This window comes from Ctenopharyngodon idella, chromosome 17, assembly GCF_019924925.1.
Source record: "Ctenopharyngodon idella isolate HZGC_01 chromosome 17, HZGC01, whole genome shotgun sequence".
NCBI classification, from domain to species: Eukaryota; Metazoa; Chordata; class Actinopteri; order Cypriniformes; family Xenocyprididae; genus Ctenopharyngodon; species Ctenopharyngodon idella.
The window spans coordinates 15,454,852-15,478,774 of NC_067236.1; the positions used below are offsets into that span (position 1 = coordinate 15,454,852).

Here is a 23,923-nt window from a genome sequence, read left to right on the forward strand (position 1 = left end):
CTGGTTTCACAGACAGGGCTTAGCCTAAGTTGTTTTGCTAACTGAAGATGTTCACAGTACAATCCGGTGAATATGCTGTACTTCTGTCCCTCACAGTCTTGTTTTCATTCCTGACAAAAATGAAACATGGCACTATACTAACTAGTCTATCATGTGTTGTTGTGCTATTGCCTTTTAAATAATAAGCTGATGGACATGTCACAAACGGTAAAACATTTAAGTAGCCACGCAGCTTTTGTTATGTAACAGCAAACATTCCATTATAACCATGATGCTTTAAAGCTATATGACAGGTTATTATCTACTTAGGCCTAAGGCAATCTTTCAGAAAAATCAAGCTTTGTAGATGTGCAGTGACAAGCTTATGAAGTCTCTATAAACAAAACAGGGTGGGATGTAAAACAAAATCCACAGTTGTGAGTATAAAACCAGACACACAAGGGGAGAAAGCACTCTTTTATGGTAACTTCCTGAACAAGCAGATTCTTACAGGTAAAATGTATATTATCCTTTTCGATTAATTTAATAATTTTATTTAATTTATTTAATATCTTTTTTTTAATTAATTCTGCACAAGAAATCTTTTTTAAACAACTGAACAATGCATGACAAGCTTTAAAACATATAGTTTTAACTTTTTTAGTTTTACGTTGCGTAACTGAGTCTTGAGTATTATCATATAGGACAGGTATGAAAGAGGACAGGGACAGGATAATACGAAAGTAGAAAATCACAGCCTAATTTAACTAAATTATTTAAAGACCTTTTTGTGTTTGTAGTTTGTATTTAGAGAAAGGCTTCTCTGAGTGAAAAATGGCTCCTCCTCATGAACACCACAAAACTGCTCATGATGTGGGTTCTCCAACTAATCCTATGCCGTTCCTGGGTCAGGACTATAAGAAGCTGCTCCACAAATCTCTCAGTAGAAATGAGCTGTACATTGATGAGTTGTTCCCTCCAAACAGCAGCTCTATTGGCACTCTGGATAAAGAAGCTGATCTGGACTACAATAAAATCGAGTGGAAGAGGCCATCAGTATGTAAACAATATTCATTAAAAATAATACATTATATATCTCTTTCTTCACATTATATGCACGTGAAAATCTATGTACGCCAAAACTCATTTTGGCTTACATGTTCTATGAGATTACATGCGTGTACTATTGATACGCATTCTCATGTGATCGGGTTGATGGTCCAGTTACAATAATTGAAAGCTTCTACATCCTGTTAATCTAAACACTAAGATGTTATCATGGTGGCTCGAATCTGCTAAGACGTAAGATTTTGTGTGCATGTATGTCTAAACATCTCTATGCATATACTTAATATTTGTAAATGCTTAACATGCACAATAACGTAGGAACAGATTAAGCAAAAAAAAAAAACAAATTGAAAGGATACTTTGATCATTCTGTCTAAACAGGAACTAGTGTCTCCCGGTAAACCTTTCTTCATTGTTAAAGGAATGTCAAGGTTTGACTACAAACAAGGGTCCAAATTAGGTAAGTTTAGGTTTATTTGAATATAGTATGGCTGAGGCTCTTATTTGTCCTTAACTCAATTTCTAAGCAGTCACACATCATCTAAAATGAACAATGTGATAAAAATGCATAAATAATCTGTAACAAAGTTCATAGTTCCGGGATGAAGGAGGGGGGAACCAGCGAACATTCACCGTAACTTTAATATGCCTGATAAAATAAACACAAATAACAAAGTAAAAGTAAAGCGGCAGCTCCTCACGGACGATTGCAGCAGAAACAAAACAAAGCAACATAACATCAGGCCTGGTCCCTTCTCGTCTTCCACTGTCATCACTCCTTTTATCCTTCCGGAGTTCCTCTGTGGGACTCGAGACTGTTGTGGCGTGCAGGTGACGCTCTTTAAAGGAATAGGTAATTTACTCACCCTCAAGCCATCCTAAGCGTATATGACTTTCTTCTTTCAGCCAAACACAGTCAAAGATATATCAAATAATATCCTAGCTCTTCTTAGCTTTGTAATGGCATTGAACAGTGTCTGAGTTTTTGAAGCAAAAAGTGTATCCATCCATCATAAAAGTTATCCAAACAACTCCAGTGGGTTAATAAATGAATTCTGAAGCAAAGTGATTGTTTTTTTATAAGAAAAATATCCATATTTGAAACTTTATGAAAATTATGTGTTCACGCATTTACAAGAGAGTCTAGTTCTGGTGGAAGGATGACCTCTGACCTGACATAGGACATAGCTCCTCTTCTCTTATATCAAAATCCTCCTCCAATTTTCTTTAAAACTTCTCATTTTAGACTTCTGATTCATGACCTCTATTTTGTTTGGCACTATCCTCTGTGCTTCCACATTCACTTCTCACCTAAGCTTATGCTACACCTACGTCATACATCATACGTCAGGTCAGAGGTCACCCTTCCACTGGAACTCGACTCTCTTGAACGCGCGTTTTAAATATGGATATTTTCTTACAAAAACCCATTGCTTCACTTCAGAAGGCATTTATTAACCCACTGGAGTCATATGGATTACTTTTATAATGGATTGATGCTCTTTTTGGAGCTTCAAAAACTCGGGGACTATTCAATACCATTATAAAGCTTGGAAGAGCCAGGATATTATTTAATATAACTCTGATTGTGTTCGGCTGAAAAGAAGAAAGTCATATACACCTAGGATGGCTTGAGGGTGAATAAATTATGGGGTAAGTTTCATTTTTAGGTGAACTATTCCTTTAACACTTGCTCCACTGGCCTCGCTCCATTCCCAGAGCTCTCGGCCCAAACCTGCTCGCAACATAAATATACAGTACATTGTTACATTTGTCATTGTTTGTTTCCTATATTGCATGTATACATTAGTCAAAACTCTGATCTGTAAATTCATATTTGTGTTTAGGAAACTGTTGGTTTTTGGCTTCAATTGGGGCTTTAACCCCGACAGATGAGAAGACATGGTCTTTGAAGAAAGATATCATAAACCAAGTCATTCCAGCTAATCAGTCATTCAGCAACAATTATGCAGGGATATTTCACTTCAGGGTGAGCTGAATTAGACATTTCAATTTTAACAAATCTTTGAAGGAGTTTGATTATTAGGAAAACACTAATTTTAGACCTTTATCTTCCCCCTGTGTAATTTATCATACAGTTTTGGCGGTTTGGGAAATGGATTGATGTTGTTGTTGATGATCTACTTCCAACAATCAATGGCGATCTCATTTTTGTATGTCCAAAAACATCTAATGAGTTTTGGCCTGCCTTGCTGGAGAAGGCTTATGCAAAGTAGGCGGCAGTAGATGCTTTGAAATAAACTCTAAATATTGGTCTTTTAATATTTTCATTAAAGGGTTAGTTCACCCCAAAATGAAAATTCTGTCATTAATTACTCACCCTCATGTTGTTCTAAACCTGTAAGACTTTTGTTCATCTTCAGGACACAAATGAAGATCTTTTTGATGAAATCTAAGAAACTTGACTGCCTTTGCAACAACCACTTTGAAGCTTCAGAAAGTTCATAAAGAGATCGTAAAACTAATCCATATGAATCGAGCAGTTTAGTCCAAATTGCAGTCAATGGAGGGACATACATCTCTCAGATTTCATCAAAAATCATTTGTGCCCCAAAGATGAACAAAAGTCTTACGAGTTTGGAACGACACGAGGGGGAGTAATTAATGACATAATTTTCATTTTGGGGTGAACCAACCCATTAAATCATGTCTGTGACATTTACATTGCCCCATAAAATGGTTCTGCCTTTACAGGGTGTGCGGATCTTATGCGGACCTGAATGGTGGATTCATATCTGAGGCCCTGATGGACTTCACTGGTGGGGTGCACATGGAGTTTGTGCTGAATGAAGCTCCTGATCATCTGTGGGACATTATGGATCGTGCAGCCAAGTCACAAACACTTATGGGCTGTAGTACTTACAACAGCGTAAGACCTCACCTACAGTAATCCTGGATCTAATATTTCATTGACAAATATTGTTGGAATAAACCGTTATTATAGAAATATATATGCACTTAGGATTTATGGAAGTGTTTCCAAAAGAAACATGCATATAAACTTCCAAAAAATAAAATAATAATAACACAGTAGGTAGTGATTTGAAGCACAGACAAGTGGAGTGATAAAAACAGTGAAAAGTTTATGGAAGTACTTCAAGGGACTAAATAAAATGAACAAATTATTACTTTCATAATTATATGTGCTGTGTACACATATATAATGTTGACATTATAAACATTATTGATGTGTGTAATCTAGTTTGTTTTTTGATTTTAGGAATCACGTGAAGCTGTGTCATCCAGTGGCCTTGTTGGGGGTCATGCTTACACTGTGACAGGGGTTTCCAAGGTAAGAACACAGAAACTCTTTGTCAAGTTCCACGAATTCTAAATGCTACAAGCAACCAAATACCTGCATTCGTTTCAGGCTTCCCTTTAGACTTTTCTTATGTTTTTTTTTTTTCGGCTTATTCCCAAATCCATTTCCTAGTGATGGGCAAATGAAGCCTCATGAAGCACCGAGGCTTTCCCCTCATTGTTCCGGGAAAAGATTCAAAGCTTCGATAGTCTCGAAAACAGCGCCATCTGGTGTTTAGTAAAAAATAAAACAGTCAAAACCCTGTGAAAGAAACTTCGTTGGACGAAGCGAGACAGCAGCTACCACACATTCCACAGATAGTTTCATGTTACGTGCTCAAATAAAAGCCTAACAGTGCGTGTGTGTTGAATTTCTCTCTGTGATGAATTCATTTACCCATTAAACTGTGGCATTTGATGCCAGTATGAATATCAATATGATGTAATAGAAGAATAATGTACACATATCCTATATGAATTGCATATGGCAAATATTTTATTTTCCTGAAATAATTTGTATTCTTCATATTTCTTGTAAAAAAAAATTACAAATTGTAAAAATGTAATTGAATAAGTCTGAATGAAAACCTACTCATAAAGTACGATCTGGGAGTTCGAACATTCCGACACTCAAAGTGAATCGCGCACGTGATTGGACAGAAAGTGGGGCTTCGTTTGTCATTGGTCACGTGATTTCTACGCTACCAACACAAGCCTCGAATCGAGGCTTCAACTGGCACGCCCATTTATGCTCGACACAAGCTCCGAAGCCTCGGTTTCAAATGTCACATCACTGCCATTTCCATCTTCCTGATCATGTGTGCAAATGTACTTTTGTACTTTTTTGTCCTCTAAATTATTTATGTGTAAGCTACTCTATTAGCTGCCCTCTTAAATATTTGAATCTGTCAGCATCACTCTTGGTTTTGTTGAACAGGTGATGAGTAAAGGAAATCCAGTTCATCTGGTGAGAGTGTTAAACCCATGGGGAGATACAGAGTGGAATGAAGCCTGGAGTGACAAGTAAGTGTTGTTTATTTGCTTTTATGTACTGAGTAACAGCTTCAGTAGGTTATTCTTTATTCACAAACTCGCATCTGTATAGTATGGAAGCCCGTTTCCGCCACTAAATAAAAAATAAAAAGAGTAATTGCGACTTTTATCTCAGAATTCTGACTTTTTTCTCGCAATTGCGAGTTATAAAGTCACAATTCTGACTTTATATCACGCAATTGCGACTTTATATCTCCCAATTCTGACTTTTTTCCTCGCAATTGCGACTTTTTATCTCAGAATTCTGACTTTTTTTCTCGCAATTGCGACTTTATATCTCAGAATTGACTTTTTCTTTCTTTGTAACTCGCAATTGCGAGAAAAAAAGTAAGAATTGCGAGAAAAAAAGTCGCAATTACTCTTTTTATTTTTTTATTTAGTGGCGGAAACGGGCATCCATAGTATAGTAACACATTATTAGGCTACAAGTAACACAATTTACGTAATCGGATTACTTTTCCAAGTAACTAGTAAAGTAACGCATTACTTTCAAATTTACAGCAAAATATCTGAGTTACTTTTTAAAAGTAAAGTTACACAAGTTACTTGTTTTCCAATTAGAAGAAATTCGTACTGACCATAAAATTCATTACTTACCAAGTAACTTTTTAAATGCAATTAATTACTTTTTTAGGGAGTAACGTGAATTGTGAAGCATTACTTTTGTATTATCACCTCACTTACACATACTTGAATGTATGTTTGCATTTGCTATATGATATCACAGGGTTGCTGTGATGCTGGTATGGCACATCAAATATATTTTGTGTGTATACTGTACATAATTCTTTCAGATCATCTTTGTGGAACACAGTGAGTAAGAAGGACCTCAAGTGGCGTGAAAATCTTGACAATGGGGAGTTCTGGTTAGCATTGATCATGTTGTAATATATGACACCATAATATCCAATGTATGATCACATATTAGGTATGATTTACTCAGGCTCATTGTATTGCAGGATGTCAATGGAAGATTTCACCAGAAACTTTGAAAGCCTGGATATCTGCTGTCTCTGTCCTGATTTTCTGGATAGATCCTCTGGATGTCACTGGAAATCACAACGCAATTTTGGCAAATGGATTGCTGGGACTACAGCTGGTGGTTCCATGGACAATATAGGTACATGTGTATAATATAAATAGTTATTTATCTAGTGATATACTATATGCTATTAACAAATCATTATGTGTAAATGTTGGTTTTAGTAATGACACTTTTTTTTCTCAGACACTTTATGAACTTACACTTTGTGTAAAGTTGTTTTCACCTCTGACATTCTGTCTTTGTACAGATAAAGTATTTCAGACTTATTGAGCATAAACTACAGTTAATTTCCACATACAAAGTGTGTAGATGATTATTGTAAGGAAGTTTAAAATCTCAGGGAAGAAGGAGGTGGGAACCAGCGAACGTTTAACAATAACTTTAATCATAAATAAACAACAAAATGAAAGTAAAAACACAAAACAACAACATAAAGTCCAGGCCTGGTCCTCTCTCGTCCTTCATTGTCATAGCTAATCCTTTTATCCTCCGGGAGCTCCTCCATGAAACTTGAGGGCTCATTATCACTCACATCACCAGCCTCGTTCCATTCCCACGGCTCTCGGCCCCGCCCTGCTTGCCAGAATAATTTTAAAGATCCCTGAACATATGGATTTGATTTATAAAAGGTCCTGTGCATAAGCTTAACTATTTTGCTGTGTTGTAGGGACTTTCTGGAAAAACCCTCAGTTTCGTGTGAGGATTGAGGAGCTTAGTGAGGACTGTACGCATGAGGAGGGTGCTGAAAACTTACTGGTGTCTCTCATGCAGAACCACGAGAAGAGAAACAGAAGTAGCCAAAAAAACTACAAGATTGGTTTCTATATTTTTAAGGTTAGTACTGACAGATGTAGTTCTGCATGTACTTAGGGGAGAGTTGTAACACTTTTTAAAAAAATCTGTTTTATATATATATATATATATATATTTTTTTAATATATTTTTTCATTTTACATTTCAATTCCCTAAAAATGTTTTTACATTAAACCATTATTTCAAAGGAATTTACAATATCTTCTGTAACCTCTGGATAATTATGATCATGATCATGATTTTACCCCTGTAGCTATTTAGATTTAGATTTAAACTGAATTAAACAAATATAGATTATGTGTTTAGATTTTTTTTTTTCAATATACAGATATTTCTTTTACAGATACTTGTAACAATATTTTGACTTATATATATATATATATATACGCACAGTGTTGATTTATTATTGCATTCTTCTTTAGATAAGAGATAAGAGTGGGAAGTTCTCAGCTGAGTTCTTCGATGACAAAACACCTGTAGTAGCGAAGTCTTTCGAAAATTTAAGAGAGGTGATGGAATTTGTCTGGCTGGAGCCAGGAGAGTATCTGATTGTACCATGTACGAAGAATCCCGGTAAAACGGCCTCCTTCGTCCTGTCTATTTTTTCAAAGCACGAGACACGCTTTGAGTAAGTTGTGGTGGAGTCAAAAGATTGTTGTTAATTTTTAAAATGAAAAAAGCATAGACTACCCAGGGCCACAAACACATACACTCAAATATCCTGTTTAAGGCTTGTTTGTGTGAATAACAACCATTAAATAAATGAATAAAATACAACTTTGATGTGCATTACATATACATGGTACAATAAAATTAAGGCTCACATAAAAATAAAGTATGCAGTAGAAAATGTTTGGTATACAAAGTTAATTTTATGTATTCAGTGATTCCTATCCTGGGGTTTGTCTGTTAGCTTCTGTCATCTAAAGTTCTTTTTCCAACAGATACATCGAAGAGACTGAGGAGGATGAAGACGATCCCTGATGAGAGTGAACCTGCACACAAAATGGCTTCTTCGAGAAATAAGTCAGCTTATGCTTAATCACTTTTTCTTTGTTGATTAATGCTCATTTCAGAGTGGGTATCAAGTTGTTGTTGTTTTTTAATCTTTTTAATCTTTTTTTTTTCCTCAAAAAAAAAAAAAAAAAAAAATCAGTTTGTATTATCTCTATGTGTGATCACTGTTAACAGCACATGCATTCTAATGAATTCTCTGATTGTTGATTGATTTACTGTGTAGTTATGTACTTTTTCCCCAGAAATTGATTTGTTAGTGGTGTACTATTACTTGCATGGTAATAAATATATACAGTTTATGTCATTATATTTGTTTGTATTTATCTATTTAAACATTTCTAACAAATACCAATAGTCATATATTGATACCTAAGCATATGTTTAGACACATTAGCTCTTAGAGTTTTTGCAGAGAAAAGAAAGAATAGGGGTGAACTAATGAAATAGGCACTGTCGAAACTTTGGACATCTCTAAAGGAGAGAGATCAGATTAAGACTAAAACTGTATCTTAAATATATAATGTAAACTAAATGTATTTTTCGTAAAGTCAGTGAGGTTAAAGGGTTAGTTCACCCAAAAATTTAAATAATGTCATTTATTATTCACCCTCATGTCGTTCTACACCCGTAAGACCTTCGTTCATCTTCGGAACACAAAACAAGATATTTTTGATGAAATCCGATGGCTCAGTGAGGCCTCCATTGCCAGCAATGACACCGTCACCTCTCAAGATCCATAAAGGTACTAAAACATATTTAACAGTGGTTCTACCTTAATATTATAAAGCTACAAGAATATTTTTTGTGCACCAAAAAAAACAAAATAACGACTTTTCAACATCTAGTGATGGACGATTTCAAAAGCTTCGGAGCTTTATGAATCGAATCAGCGGTTTGAAGCGCCAAAGTCGTGATTTCAGCAGTTTAGCAGTTTGATACACGATCCGAAACACTGAATCGAAACAAAAGATTCATAAAGCTCAGAAGCAGTGTTTTGAAATTGGCCTTCAGTAGATATTGTTGAAAAGTCGTCATTTCGTTCTTTTGGTGCACAAAAAGTATTCTCGTCGCTTTATAATATTAAGGTAGAACCACTGTTAAATATGTTTTAGTACCTTTATGGATCTTGAGAGGTGACGGTGTTATTGCTGGCAATGGAGGCCTCACTGAGCCATCGGATTTCATCAAAAATATCTTACAGTTTTTCTTGATTGCTAAAACACTATAACCAGGCTTTTGAATTAAAATTTCATAACCATAACATCATTTATCAAAAAGCACACCCAATTCCCTAAACTCTAAACACTACTCCCATTTTGACACATGATTCAAATTTGTTGAGCTGTCACTGCAGAAATTATTGCGTACACCATGTGGTAATTTTGAAAGCACTAACATTCAATACTGAGATTCATTTTGACCTGAAAATAGGATGTTTGGGGAATTGGCTGAGACGTTATGGATTTGTGTTTACTGTTTTGAGAATATGAGACATAGTTTCTAGAAATGTGTTTAAGCAATCGAGAAAAACTGTCATTTGCATTCCGAAGAAGAACGAAGGTCTTACGGGTGTGGAAAGACATGAGGGTGAGTAATAAATGACATTATTTTCATTTTTGGGTGAACTAACCCTTTAAACTGTGTGCTCTTTATCTCACAGTTAAGTTCACTCTCTTAACAGGCACATTTCACTACACATTCAGTAATAACATGTCCACCAAACGGCACTAACAGTCCATTTCAATTATCATCAGACATAATGCTTCTAGAAATTGCTAAGTTATGATATCACTCTTGATGCTTCAATGGTTAGGTTTAATTTTTTCCCCACACACTTTGAGCTGCTCATCCCAGGGTTTTAGTAGTTAATGTCATGGTTCCTGTCGCTCTCACATCCATCACTTGCCGCCATCAAACCCGCACAGATGCCACTGCAGTCATAATGTGTCTATCATACATACCTAATAATAATAATAATAAAACTTAAATACAAACAATGGACTATTTCAATTGTAATAAAGTGTTCATGACATACAGAATCAAATTTTGATGTAATTACTACAAAAAATACTGAAACATACTAAAAACATACTTAAATACATAAATACGCACAAAATGTACCCGAACGATCGCGCTAAGATCGCTTTTATAATCTCTCAACTAGAGGGCAAGGCTCTTCGCTGGGCTGAACCACTGTGGTCGCAGAAAAATCCCATCACACAGTCTCTCTCCAGTTTGATCGCTCACTTCAAAGAAGTTTTTGGAAGACCTGCCTGGGACTCTTCTATCGGTGAGCAATTGTACCAACTCAAACAAGGTTCAATGTCCGTTAACGATTATGCCCTCCAGTTCAGAATCCTCGCTGCATCAAGTGGCTGGAATGAGCAAGCCCTCATTACAACCTATCGTCAAGGGCTGGATCCACGCGTGCGGTTGCATCTCGCTGCATACGAGGATTCCATCGGGCTCGAACGGTTTATCCAACTCTCCATCCGCTTCGCCACTTGTATGCAGTCGTGTCTTGAAGAACACCAGGGCCAGCCGTTGTTTCCATCATCACTCCGCTGACCAGAATCCGTCAGCTCTCCAGAACCAGCCAACGAACCCATGCAAGTGGAGAATACTCGTCTGTCTTCGGCTGAGCGGCAGAGGCAGCTGACCCAGAATCTATGCCTCTATTGTGGATTATCTGGGCATTACATCTCTGAATGCCCCACTCACCCAGCTCGTCCAATGGTGAGTGTCATCGTTCCCTCTCTCAATAAGATGAAACCACTCACCACTGTAGTAAACCTTACTGCTGCCGGTTTGTCTCTTCCAGTTAGTGCCCTCCTCGACTCTGGGTCAGCCGGCAACTTCATTTCCGGCGCCCTCTGCCACCAGCTACGCCTCAAGACAACAGCCACGCCGATGACTTACGAGATCCACTCAGTGACTGGAAAACACCTTAGCTGAAGACAAGTTCGTCTCAGTGCTGGACCCATCCAACTTCAAGTCGGCGTCCTACACGTTGAACAACTCCATCTGCATAGATTACAGAGCCCTCAACAAGATAACTGTTAAATTCCGCTATCCACTTCCTCTTGTCCCATCCGCGCTCGAACACCTCCGGGGTGCCACTGTGTTCACCAAGTTGGACCTCCGCAGCGCGTACAACCTCATCCGGATACGTGAGGGGGACGAGTGGAAGACCGCATTTGTGACCCCTACTGGCCGCTATGAATACTTGGTCATGCCGTATGGATTGGTCAACGCCCCCTCCGTATTCCAGGATTTTATCCATGAGGTGCTCCGGGAGTTCCTCCACAAGTCAGTCCTGATCTACATCGACGACATCCTGATTTACTCCCGGAGCATGGCCGACCATCGCCACCACGTTACGGAGGTCCTGCAATGCCTGAGGGAGTTCCACCTGTACCTCAAAGCAGAGAAATGTACCTTCCACCAACCCTCAGTGCAGTTCCTTGGGTACAACATCGACCACAGTGGCATCCGGATGGACGAGAGGAAGGTATCTGCTATCAAGGACTGGCCCATTCCCACCACCATAAAAGAACTCCAAAGATTCCTGGGTTTTGCCAATTTCTACCGTCGTTCAAGGTTACAGCACCATTTCCATTCCACTCACCAACCTCCTGCGCAGTAAGCCCAAGTCTCTGTCCTGGACCCCAGCAGCCACCCAAGCCTTCGAAACCCTCAAGAAAGCCTTCATCACCGCTCCCCTCCTGGTACATTCGGACCCCGAGAAACCCTTCATCGTGGAGGTCGACGCCTCGACCACCGGAGTGGGAGCGGTGCTGTCACAGCAGCAGGGGAATCCAAGTAGACTCCACCAATGTGCCTTCTTCTCCCGCAAGCTCAACCCGGCGGAGACAAACTATGACATCGGCAACAGGGAGCTTCTCGCCATCATGCTTGCCCTGGAAGAGTGGAGGCATTGGCTTGAAGGTGCTAAACATCCGTTCACTGTGTTAACTGACCATAAAAACCTGGAGTATCTTCGTGAAGCAAGAAGACTTAACCCCCGCCAAGCACGTTGGCCGCTGTTTTTCACTCGTTTCCACTTCTCCATCTCCTACTGTCCAGGCTCTAAAAACGTGAAAGCAGACGCCCTCTCCCGCCTCCATGGTCCCGATGAACCCTCAGACACTCCTGAGCCTATCCTACCTGAGAAGCTCTTCGTAAGTCCCATCGTCTGGTCTGAGGAAACGCTTCCCGAGTCCAATGCCTCCACCAACGCTCCGCCGTGTTGCCCCCCTGGTTTGCTCTACATCACTCGGACACGACGCACTCCCCTCATCCACGCATCTCACACGTCACTGGGCACTGGCCACCCGGGGGTCAATGAAACCCTCTCGCTGCTGAAAGAGCGCTTCTGGTGGCCGAACATGGCATCGGACGTCAGAAGGTACGTGCAGGGATGCAAGGAATGCGCCATCTCAAAGAGTCCTCGGCACCTTCCCTCCGGCAAACTCCAACCTCTGCCCGTTCCCAACCGCCCTTGGTCACACCTAGGAGTGGATTTTATCACCGACCTCCCTGTTTCGGATAACTGTACCTGCATCCTAGTTGTCGTTGACAGATTCTCCAAATCATGTCGCCTGATTCCCTTAAGGGGACTACCCACGGCCATGGAGACTGCTGAGCTAATGTTCAACAATGTCTTTAGATACTATGGAATTCCGGAGGACATCGTGTCAGATAGAGGGCCCCAGTTTATCTCCAGGGTCTGGAAGGCCTTCTTCACCCTCCTAGGTGTGACCGTCAGCCTCTTCTCCGGTTACCACCCCCAGACAAACGGGCAGACGGAGCGGAAGGTTCAAGAGATCGGCCGCTTCCTCCGTACCTTCTGCCACGGCCACCAGGACTCTTGGAACCAGTTCCTGGGTTGGGCCGAGTACGCCCAAAACTCCCTGCGACAGCCTACTACCGGACTCACCCCGTTTCAATGCGTACTCGGCTACCAACCCCCACTGTTCCCCTGGTCAGGAGAGCCTTCGGACGTACCTGCGGTCGACTACTGGTTCCGAGAGAGCGAGAGGGTCTGGGACTCCGCACACCACCAGCTCCAACGAGCCCTACGGAGGCGCAGGATGACAGCCAACCTTCGGCGATCCAACGCTCCCAATTACCAGCCGGGACAGAAGGTTTGGCTGTCCACAAGAGACATCAGAATGCGCCTGCCCTGTAGGAAACTGAATCCCAGATTCATTGGCCTGTTCACCATCCTGCGGCAGATCAACCCGGTCACCTACCAACTCCAGCTCCCACCTGAATACAAAATTCACCCCATATTCCATGTCTCCTTGTTGAAGCCTCACTACCCCTCTGTTTCTGTTTCCACAGAGCCTGGCGCAGCCGAGGAACCCCCCCTTCCTATCATCGTGGACGATGGAGCTGCTTACCTGGTGAAAGAGATCCTGGACTCCCGGCGTCGTGGTGGTCTTCTCGAATATCTGGTGGACTGGGAAGGTTACGGCCCCGAGGAGCACTCATGGGTCCCCAGGAATGACATACTCGACCCCAACCTACTTGACACCTTCCATGCTACTCACCCAGAGAGACCAGCACCCCGTGGCAAAGGCCGACCACCACGACGTCGGGGTCCGCGGCCCTCAGGAGCGGGCCGTGGAGGGGGGGGTAATGTCACAGACACACCAGGCTCTACACTCTCACAGACACAGCGCACGTCATCACCAGAATACTAATCACTCACACCTGCAGCTCATCAGCACCCTCATCACCAGCAGCACAAAAGGCCCACGCTCTCACTCAGTCACTGTCTGGTCTCGTTTGCACTTGGTACTCACCAGTCTGCTAACCTTAAGGACTCCTCTGAAGATACTTACCTGTCTCCTGTGTTCCTTCGACTCCTCGTTGTCTCCTCGTCTCCTGTGAGTTCATCTGTTTGCCCATCCTGCAAAACCAAGACAAGTATCAGTTCATCAGCTATACCAGTCAACGTGTTAACCTGTCTTCACTCACCTGCACTCTGTCACATTCTGGTCGCTCAATAAACTTTAATACCTGCATTCCTGTGTCGCTGTCCCCTTCTGTGTACGTGACACATGTCACAAAAGGTAAAACATTTAAGTACCTACACAGCTTTTTTTGTGTAACAGCTCAAATAATGCTGTTGGGTAAAAATGCAAGATTATTATCTTAGTATTATTATCTAGTCAGTCTTTCAGTGAAATCAGGTTTGGAATGTTGTAATTCGGGGGCATTTGAAGCTTTTTAGACATGCAGTGACAAGCTTATGAAGTCTTCTAAATGGCAGGAAAGACAATCTCTCTAAACAAAATAAGTGAGTGGGATGTAAAAAAAAAAAAAAATCACAGGCATGAGTATAAAACCAGACACACAAGGGGAGAAAGCATATGGTAACTTCCTGACCAACCAGATTCTTACAGGTAAATGTGTATTATCCTTTTTGATCAACTGAACAATGCTGGACAACATATAGTTTTAACTTTTTTAGTTTTATGTTTTGTTACTGATACTTGAGTATTACAACATGTTGGACAGGTATGAATGGGGACAGGGACAGGGTAATACGAAAGTAGAAAGTCACAGCCCAGTTTAAGTAAGCTTAAACACCAAATGTGAGACGTTTTTTTGTTTGTAGTTTGTATTTAGAGAAAGGCTTCTCTGAGTGAAAAATGCCTCCTCCTCATGAACACCACGACTCCACAACTGATCATGATGTGGGTTCTCCAACTAATCCTATGCCGTTCCTGGGTCAGGACTATCAGAAGCTGCTCCACAAATCTCTCAGTAGAAATGAGCTGTACATTGATGAGTTGTTCCCTCCAAACAGCAGCTCTATTGGCACTCTGGATAAAGAAGCTGATCTGGACTACAATAAAATCGAGTGGAAGAGGCCATCAGTATGTAAACAATATTCATTAAAAATAATACATTATATTTCTCTTTCTTCACATTATTTGCAAGTGAAATCTACGTATCATATGTACGCCAAAACTCATTTTGGCGTACATATTCTATGAGATTACACGCATGTACTATTGATATGCATTCTCATGTGATCGGGTTGATGGTCCAGTTACAATAATTGAAAGCTTCTACATCCTGTTATTCTAAACACTAAGATGTTATCATGGTGGCTCGAATCTGCTGAGACATGTAAGGTTTTGTGTGCATGTATGTCTGAACATCTCTATGTATAAACTTAATATTTGTAAATGCTTAACATGCACTCAATAATTATGCAGTGTGTAGAAATAGGTTAATAGGGTAGGAACAGATTAAGAAAAAAAAAAAGCATTGAAAGGATACTTTGATCATTCTGTCTAAACAGGAATTAGTGTCTCCCGGTAAACCTTTCTTCACTGTTGATGGAATTTCAAGGTTTGACTACCAACAAGGGTCCAAATTAGGTAAGTTTGGGTTTATTTGAATATAGTATGGCTGAGGCTCTTATTTGTCCATAACTCAATTTCTAAGCAGTCACACATCATCTAAAATGAACAATGTGATAATAAATAATCTGTAACAAAGTTCATAGTTTGCCCAAAAATGAAAATTATCTTATAATTTACTCACCCTCAAGCCATCCTAAGTGTATATGACTTTCTTTTAGCCAAACACAGTCAAAGTTATATTAAATAATATCCTGGCTCTTCCCAGATTTGTAATGGCATTGAATAGTGTTTTAGTGAGTTTTTGAAGCAAAAAGTGCATCCATCCATCATAAATGTAATCCAAGAAAAATATCCATATTTGAAACTTTATGAAAATTATGTGTTCACGCATTTACAAGAGAGTCTAGTTCTGGTGGAAGGATGACCTCTGACCTGACATAGGACATAGCTCCTCTTCTCTTATATCGAAATCCTCTGACATTTTTCTTTAAAACTTCTTATTTTAGACTTCTGATTCATGACCTCCATTTTGTTTGGCACTATCCTCTGTGCTTCCACATTCACTTCTCACCTAAGCTTATGCTACACCTACATCACACATCAGGTCAGAGGTCACCCTTCCACCAGAACTTGACTCTCGTGAACGCATGTCCGGCAGTTACCGGAAGTCTGCGATTGTAGTTTATAAAGTTTTAAATATGGATATTTTCTTACAAAAACCCATTGCTTCACTTCAGAAGGCATTTATTAACCCACTGGAGTCATATGGATTACTTTTATAATGGATTGATGCTCTTTTTGGAGCTTCAAAAACTCGGGGACTATTCAATACCATTATAAAGCTTGGAAGAGCCAGGATATTATTTAATATAACTCTGATTGTGTTCGGCTGAAAAGAAGAAAGTCATATACACCTAGGATGGCTTGAGGGTGAATAAATTATGGGGTAAGTTTCATTTTTAGGTGAACTATTCCTTTAACACTTGCTCCACTGGCCTCGCTCCATTCCCAGAGCTCTCGGCCCAAACCTGCTCGCAACATAAATATACAGTACATTGTTACATTTGTCATTGTTTGTTTCCTATATTGCATGTATACATTAGTCAAAACTCTGATCTGTAAATTCATATTTGTGTTTAGGAAACTGTTGGTTTTTGGCTTCAATTGGGGCTTTAACCCCGACAGATGAGAAGACATGGTCTTTGAAGAAAGATATCATAAACCAAGTCATTCCAGCTGATCAGTCATTCAGCAACAATTATGCAGGGATATTTCACTTCAGGGTGAGCTGAATTAGACATTTCAATTGTAATGAATCTTTGAAGGAGTTTGATTATTAGGAAAACACTCTTTTTAGCCCTTTATCTTCCCCCCTGTGTAATTTATCATACAGTTCTGGCGGTTTGGGAAATGGATTGATGTTGTCGTTGATGATCTACTTCCAACAACTGATGGCGATCTCATTTTTGTGTGTTCAAAAACATCTAATGAGTTTTGGCCTGCCTTGCTGGAGAAGGCTTATGCAAAGTAGGCGGCAGTAGATGCTTTGAAATAAACTCTAAATATTGATCTGTTAATATGTTCATTAAAGGGTTAGTTCACCCCAAAATGAAAATTCTGTCATTAATTACTCACCCTCATGTTGTTCTAAACCTGTAAGACTTTCGTTCATCTTCAGGACACAAATGAAGATCTTTTTGATGAAATCTAAGAAACTTGACTGCCTTTGCAACAACCACTTTGAAGCTTCAGAAAGTTCATAAAGAGATCGTAAAACTAATCCATATGAATTGAGCGGTTTAGTCCAAACTGCAGTCAATGGAGGGACAAACATCTCTCAGATTTCATCAAAAATCATTTGTGCCCCGAAGATGAACAAAAGTCTTACGAGTTTGGAATGACATGAGGGTGAGTAATTAATGACATAATTTTCATTTTGGGGTGAACTAACCCTTTAAATCATGTCTGTGACATTTACATTGCCCCATAAAATGGTTTTGCCTTTACAGGGTGTGCGGATCTTATGCGGACCTGGATGGTGGATTCATATCTGAGGCCCTGATGGACTTCACTGGTGGGGTGCACATGGAGTTTGTGCTGAATGAAGCTCCTGATCATCTGTGGGACATTATGGATCGTGCAGCCAAGTCACAAACACTTATGGGCTGTAGTACTTACAACAGCGTAAGACCTCACCTACAGTAATCCTGGATCTAATATTTCATTGACAAATATTGTTGGAATAAACCATTATTATAGAAATATATATGCACTTAGGATTTATGGAAGTGTTTCCAAAAGAAACATGCATATAAACTTGTGATTTGAAGCACAGACAAGCGGAGTGATAAAAACAGTGAAAAGTTTAAGGAAGTACTTCAAGGGACTAAATAAAATGAACAAATTATTACTTTCATAATTATATATGTGATCTGCTGTGTACATATATATAATGTTGACATTATAAACATTATTGATGTGTGTAATCTAGTTTGTTTTTTGATTTTAGGAATCACGTGAAGCTGTGTCATCCAGTGGCCTTGTTGGGGGTCATGCTTACACTGTGACAGGGGTTTCCAAGGTAAGAACACAGAAACTCTTTGTCAAGTTCAACGAATTCTAAATGCTACAAGCAACCAAATACCTGCACTGATGAACATTCGTTTCAGGCTTCCCTTTAGACTTTTCTTATGTTTTTTTTGGCTTATTCCCAAACCCATTTCCTAGTGATGGGCAAATGAAGCCTCATGAAGCACCGAGGCTTTCCCCTCATTGTTCCGGGAAAAGATTCAAAGCTTCGATAGTCTCGAAAACAGCGCCGTCTGGTGTTTAGTAAAAAATAAAACAGTCAAAACCCTGTGAAAGAAACTTAGTTGGACGAAGCGAGACAGCAGCTACCACACATTCCACAGATAGTTTCATGTTACGTGCTCAAATAAAAGCCTAACAGTGCGTGTGTGTTGAATTTCTCTCTGTGATAAATTCATTTACCCATTAAGCTGTGGCATTTGATGCCAGTATATGAATATCAATATGATGTAATAGAAGAATAATGTACACATATCCTATATGAATTGCATATGGCAAATATTTTATTTTCCTGAAATAATTTGTGTTCTTCATATTTCTTGTAAAAAAAATTACAAATTGTAAAAATGTAATTGAATAAGTCTGAATGAAAACCTACTCATAAAGTACGATCTGGGAGTTCGAACATTCCGACACTCAAAGTGAATCGCGCACGTGATTGGACAGAAAGTGAGGCTTCGTTTGTCATTGGTCACGTGATTTCTACGCTACCAACACAAGCCTCGAATCGAGGCTTCAACTGGCACGCCCATTTATGCTCGACACAAGCTCCGAAGCCTCGGTTTCAAATGTCACATCACTGCCATTTCCATCTTCCTGATCATGTGTGCAAATGTACTTTTGTACTTTTTTGTCCTCTAAATTATTTATGTATAAGCTACTCTATTAGCTGCCCTCTTAAATATTTGAATCTGTCAGCATCACTCTTGGTTTTGTTGAACAGGTGATGAGTAAAGGAAATCCAGTTCATCTGGTGAGAGTGTTAAACCCATGGGGAGATACAGAGTGGAATGAAGCCTGGAGTGACAAGTAAGTGTTGTTTATTTGCTTTTATGTACTGAGTAACAGCTTCAGTAGGTTATTCTTTATTCACAAACTCGCATCTGTATAGTATGGAAGCCCGTTTCCGCCACTAAATAAAAAATAAAAAGAGTAATTGCGACTTTTATCTCAGAATTCTGACTTTTTTTCTCGCAATTGCGACTTTATATCTCAGAATTGACTTTTTCTTTCTTTGTAACTCGCAATTGCGAGATAAAAAGTCAGAATTCTGAGATAAAAAGTCACAATTACTCTTTTTATTTTTTTATTTAGTGGCGGAAACGGGCATCCGTAGTATAGTAACACATTATTACAAGTAGCACAATTTACGTAATCGGATTACATTTCCAAGTAACTATTAAAGTAATGCATTACTTTCAAATTTACAGCAAAATATCTGAGTTACTTTTTAAAAGTAAAGTTACACAAGTTACTTTGTTTTCCAATTAGAAGAAATTGGTACTTACCATAAAATTCATTACTTACCAAGTAACTTTTTAAATGCAATTAGTTACTTTTTTAAGGAGTAACGTGAATTGTGAAGCATTACTTTTGTATTATCACCTCACTTACACATACTTGAATGTATGTTTGCATTTGCTATATGATATCACAGGGTTGCTGTGATGCTGGTATGGCACATCAAATATATTTTGTGTGTATACTGTACATAATTCTTTCAGATCATCTTTGTGGAACACAGTGAGTAAGGAGGACCTCAAGTGGCGTGAAAATCTTGACAATGGGGAGTTCTGGTTAGCATTGATCATGTTGTAATATATGACACAATAATATCCAATGTATGATCACATATTAGGTATGATTTACTCAGGCTCATTGTATTGCAGGATGTCAATGGAAGATTTCACCAGAAACTTTGAAAGCCTGGATATCTGCTGTCTCTGTCCTGATTTTCTGGATAGATCCTCTGGATGTCACTGGAAATCACAACGCAATTTTGGCAAATGGATTGCTGGGACTACAGCTGGTGGTTCCATGGACAATATAGGTACATGTGTATAGTAGCCTAATATAAATAGTTATTTATCTAGTGATATACTATATGCTATTAACAAATCATTATGTGGAAATGTTGGTTTTAGTAATGACACTTTTTTTTCTCACACACTTTATGAACTTACACTTTGTGTAAAGTTGTTTTCACCTCTGACATTCTGTCTTTGTACAGATAAAGTTGTATTTCAGTCGTAGCTGATATTTCAGACTTATTGAGCATAAACTACAGTTAATTTCCACATACAAAGTGTGTAGATGATTATTGTAAGGAAGTTTAAAGTCTCAGGGAAGAAGGAGGTGGGAACCAGCGAACGTTTAACAATAACTTTAATCATAAATAAACAACAAAATGAAAGTAAAAACACAAAACAACAACATAAAGTCCAGGCCTGGTCCTCTCTCATCCTTCATTGTCGTAGCTAATCATTTTATCCTCCGGGAGCTCCTCCATGAAACTCGAGGGCTCATTAGCACTCACGTCACCAGCCTCGTTCCGTTACCACGGCTCTCGGCCCCGCCCTGCTTTCCAGAATTATTTTTAAACATCCCTGAACATATGGATTTGATTTATAAAAAGTCCTGTGCATAAGCTTAACTATTTTGCTGTGTTGTAGGGACTTTCTGGAAAAACCCTCAGTTTCGTGTGAGGATTGAGGAGCTCAGTGAGGACTGTACGCATGAGGAGGGTGCTGAAAACTTACTGGTGTCTCTCATGCAGAACCACGAGAAGAGAAACAGAAGTAGCCAAAAAAACTACAAGATTGGTTTCTATATTTTTAAGGTTAGTATTGACAGATGTAGTTCTGCATGTACTTAGGGGAGAGTTGTAACACTTTTTAAAAAAATCTGTAGTTATATATATATATATATATATATTTTTTTTTTTCATTTTACATTTCAATTCCCTAAAAATGTTTTTACATTAAACCATTATTTCATAGGAATTTACAATATCTTCTGTAACCTCGGGATAATTGTGGTCATAATCATGATTTTACCCCTGTAGCTATTTAGATTTAGATTTAGATTTAAACTGAATTAAACAAATATAGATTATGTGTTTAGATTTTTTTTTTTTTTCAATATACAGATATTTCTTTTACAGATACAGATACTTGTAACAATATTTTGACTTATATATATATATATGTACACACAGTATTGATTTATTATTGCATTCTTCTTTAGATGAGAGGTGAGAGTGGGAAGTTCTCAGCTGAGTTCTTCGATGACAAAACACCTGTAGTAGCGAAGTCTTTCGAAAATTTAAGAGAGGTGATGGAATTTGTCTGGCTGGAGCCAGGAGAGTATCTGATTGTACCATGTACGGAGAATCCCGGTAAAACGGCCTCCTTCGTCCTGTCTATTTTTTCAAAGCACGAGACACACTTTGAGTAAGTTGTGGTGGAGTCAAAAGATTGTTGTTAATTTTTAAAATGAAAAAAGCATAGACTACCCAGGGCCACAAACACATACACTCAAATATCCTGTTTAAGGCTTGTTTGTGTGAATAACAACCATTAAATAAATGAATAAAATACAACTTTGATGTGCATTACATATACATGGTACAATAAAATTAAGGCTCACATAAAAATAAAGTATGCAGTAGAAAATGTATGGTATACAAAGTTAATTTTATGTATTCAGTGATTCGTATCCTGTGGTTTGTCTGTTAGCTTCTGTCATCTAAAGTTCTTTTTCCATCAGATACATCGAAGAGACTGAGGAGGATGAAGACGATCCCTGATGAGAGTGAACCTGCACACAAAATGGCTTCTTCGAGAAATAAGTCAGCTTATGCTTAATCACTTTTTCTTTGTTGATTAATGCTCATTTCAGAGTGGGTATCAAGTTGTTGTTGTTTTTTAATCTTTTTAATCATTTTTTTTCCCTCAAAAAAAAAAACAATTTGTATTATCTCTATGTGTGATCACTGTTAACAGCACATGCATTCTAATGAATTCTCTGATTGGTGATTGATTTACTGTGGTTATATAATTTTTCCCCAGAAATTGATTTGTTAGTGGTGTACTATTACTTGCATGGTAATAAATATATACAGTTTATGTCATTTTATTTATTTGTATTTATCTATTTACACATTTCTAACAAATACCAATAGTCATATATTGATACGTAAGCATATGTTTAGACTCATTAGCTCTTAGAGTTTTTGCAGAGAAAAGAAAGAATAGGGGTGAACTAATGAAATAGGCACTGTCGAAACTTTGGACATCTGTAAAGGAGAGAGATCAGATTAAGACTAAAACTGTATCTTAAATATATAATGTAAATTAAATATATTTTTCGTAAAGTCAGTGAGGTTAAAGGGTTAGTTCACCCAAAAATTTAAATAATGTCATTTATTATTCACCCTCATGTCGTTCTACACCCGTAAGTCCGAAGAGTTCATCTTCGGAACACAAAACAAGATATTTTTGATAAAATCCGATGGCTCAGTGAGGCCTCCATTGCCAGCAATGACACCGTCACCTCTCAAGATCCATAAAGGTACTAAAACATATTTAACAGTGGTTCTACCTTAATATTATAAAGCTACAAGAATACTTTTTGTGCACCAAAAAAAACAAAATAACGACTTTTCATCAATATCTAGTCATGGATGATTTCAAAACACTGCTTCGGAGCTTTACGAATCGAATCAGCAGTTCGGAGCGCCAAAGTCACTTGATTTCAGCAGTTTGATACACGATCCGAAACACTGAATTGAAACAAAAGATTCGTAAAGCTCAGAAGCAGTGTTTTGAAATCGGCCTTCAGTAGATATTGTTGAAAAGTCGTTATTTTGTTTTTTTGGCGCACAAAAAGTATTCTCGTCGCTTTATAATATTAAGGTAGAACCACTGTTAAATATGTTTTAGTAACTTTATGGATCTTAATTTATGTTCCAAAGAAGAACGAAGGTCTTACAGGTGTGGAACGACATGAGGGTGAGTAATAAATGACATTATTTTCATTTTTGGGTGAACTAACCCTTTAAACTGTGTTAAGACACAGTTCAGTAATAACATGTCCACCAAACGGCACTAACAGTCCATTTCAATTATCATCAGACATAATGCTTCTAGAAACAAATTGCTAAGTTATGATATCACTCCTCAAACCTTGATGGTTAGGTTTAATTTTTTCCCCACACACTCTGAGCTGCTCATCCCAGGGTTTTAGTTAATGTCATGGTTCCTATCGCTCTCACATCCATCACTTGCCGCCATCAAACCCGCACAGATGCCACTGCAGTCATATTGTGTCTATCATACATACCTAATAATAATAATAATAATAAAACTTAAAAACAAAGAATGACATACAGAATCAATGTAATTACTACAAAAAATTACTGAAACATACTAAAAACATACTTAAATAAATACATAAATGCACACAAAATAGAAAAAAAAAAACTAAACAAAAAAACTAGCAGTATAGATTAGTTGCCTACAATATATATATATAAAAATATTGTGGACATGGGTCCCCCCCACCGGGGAATTTGACCTATACCAGTCCAATGGCTCTGTTTCAATAACTGTCTACTGAATGTTTTTATGGACACAGCTAGTATTTCACCTGC

At 38.5% G+C, this 23,923-nt stretch overlaps 1 protein-coding gene and 1 long non-coding RNA gene across 10 annotated transcripts in view; one reads left to right on the forward strand and one right to left on the reverse strand.

The window, feature by feature from the left end:
• The window catches only part of LOC127498412 (uncharacterized), a 38,157-nt gene that overhangs the window by 6,542 nt on the left and 7,692 nt on the right, over positions 1–23,923 (reverse strand). The window lies entirely within an intron of this gene.
• Positions 443–22,397, forward strand: LOC127498396 (calpain-1 catalytic subunit-like). Of its 9 annotated transcripts, none has more exons than XM_051867693.1 (13): positions 443–492; positions 780–1,035; positions 1,429–1,507; positions 2,895–3,037; positions 3,147–3,280; positions 3,763–3,937; positions 4,289–4,360; positions 5,306–5,391; positions 6,216–6,287; positions 6,381–6,541; positions 7,134–7,300; positions 7,702–7,907; positions 8,224–8,595. In XM_051867693.1, exons 2-13 carry the CDS (start codon positions 814–816, stop codon positions 8,261–8,263), a joined length of 1,557 nt encoding a protein of 518 aa, XP_051723653.1. In that variant the 5' UTR covers positions 443–492; positions 780–813; the 3' UTR covers positions 8,264–8,595. The 9 variants fall into 9 exon arrangements, with proteins under 9 accessions (XP_051723653.1, XP_051723651.1, XP_051723644.1 ...); XM_051867691.1 differs by lacking the exons at positions 7,134–7,300; positions 7,702–7,907; positions 8,224–8,595 and adding exons at positions 20,943–21,109; positions 21,517–21,722; positions 22,039–22,397 and having other exon boundaries at positions 477–492; XM_051867684.1 differs by lacking the exons at positions 780–1,035; positions 1,429–1,507; positions 2,895–3,037; ... (7 more) ...; positions 7,702–7,907; positions 8,224–8,595 and adding exons at positions 14,925–15,186; positions 15,618–15,696; positions 16,822–16,964; ... (7 more) ...; positions 21,517–21,722; positions 22,039–22,397 and having other exon boundaries at positions 480–492.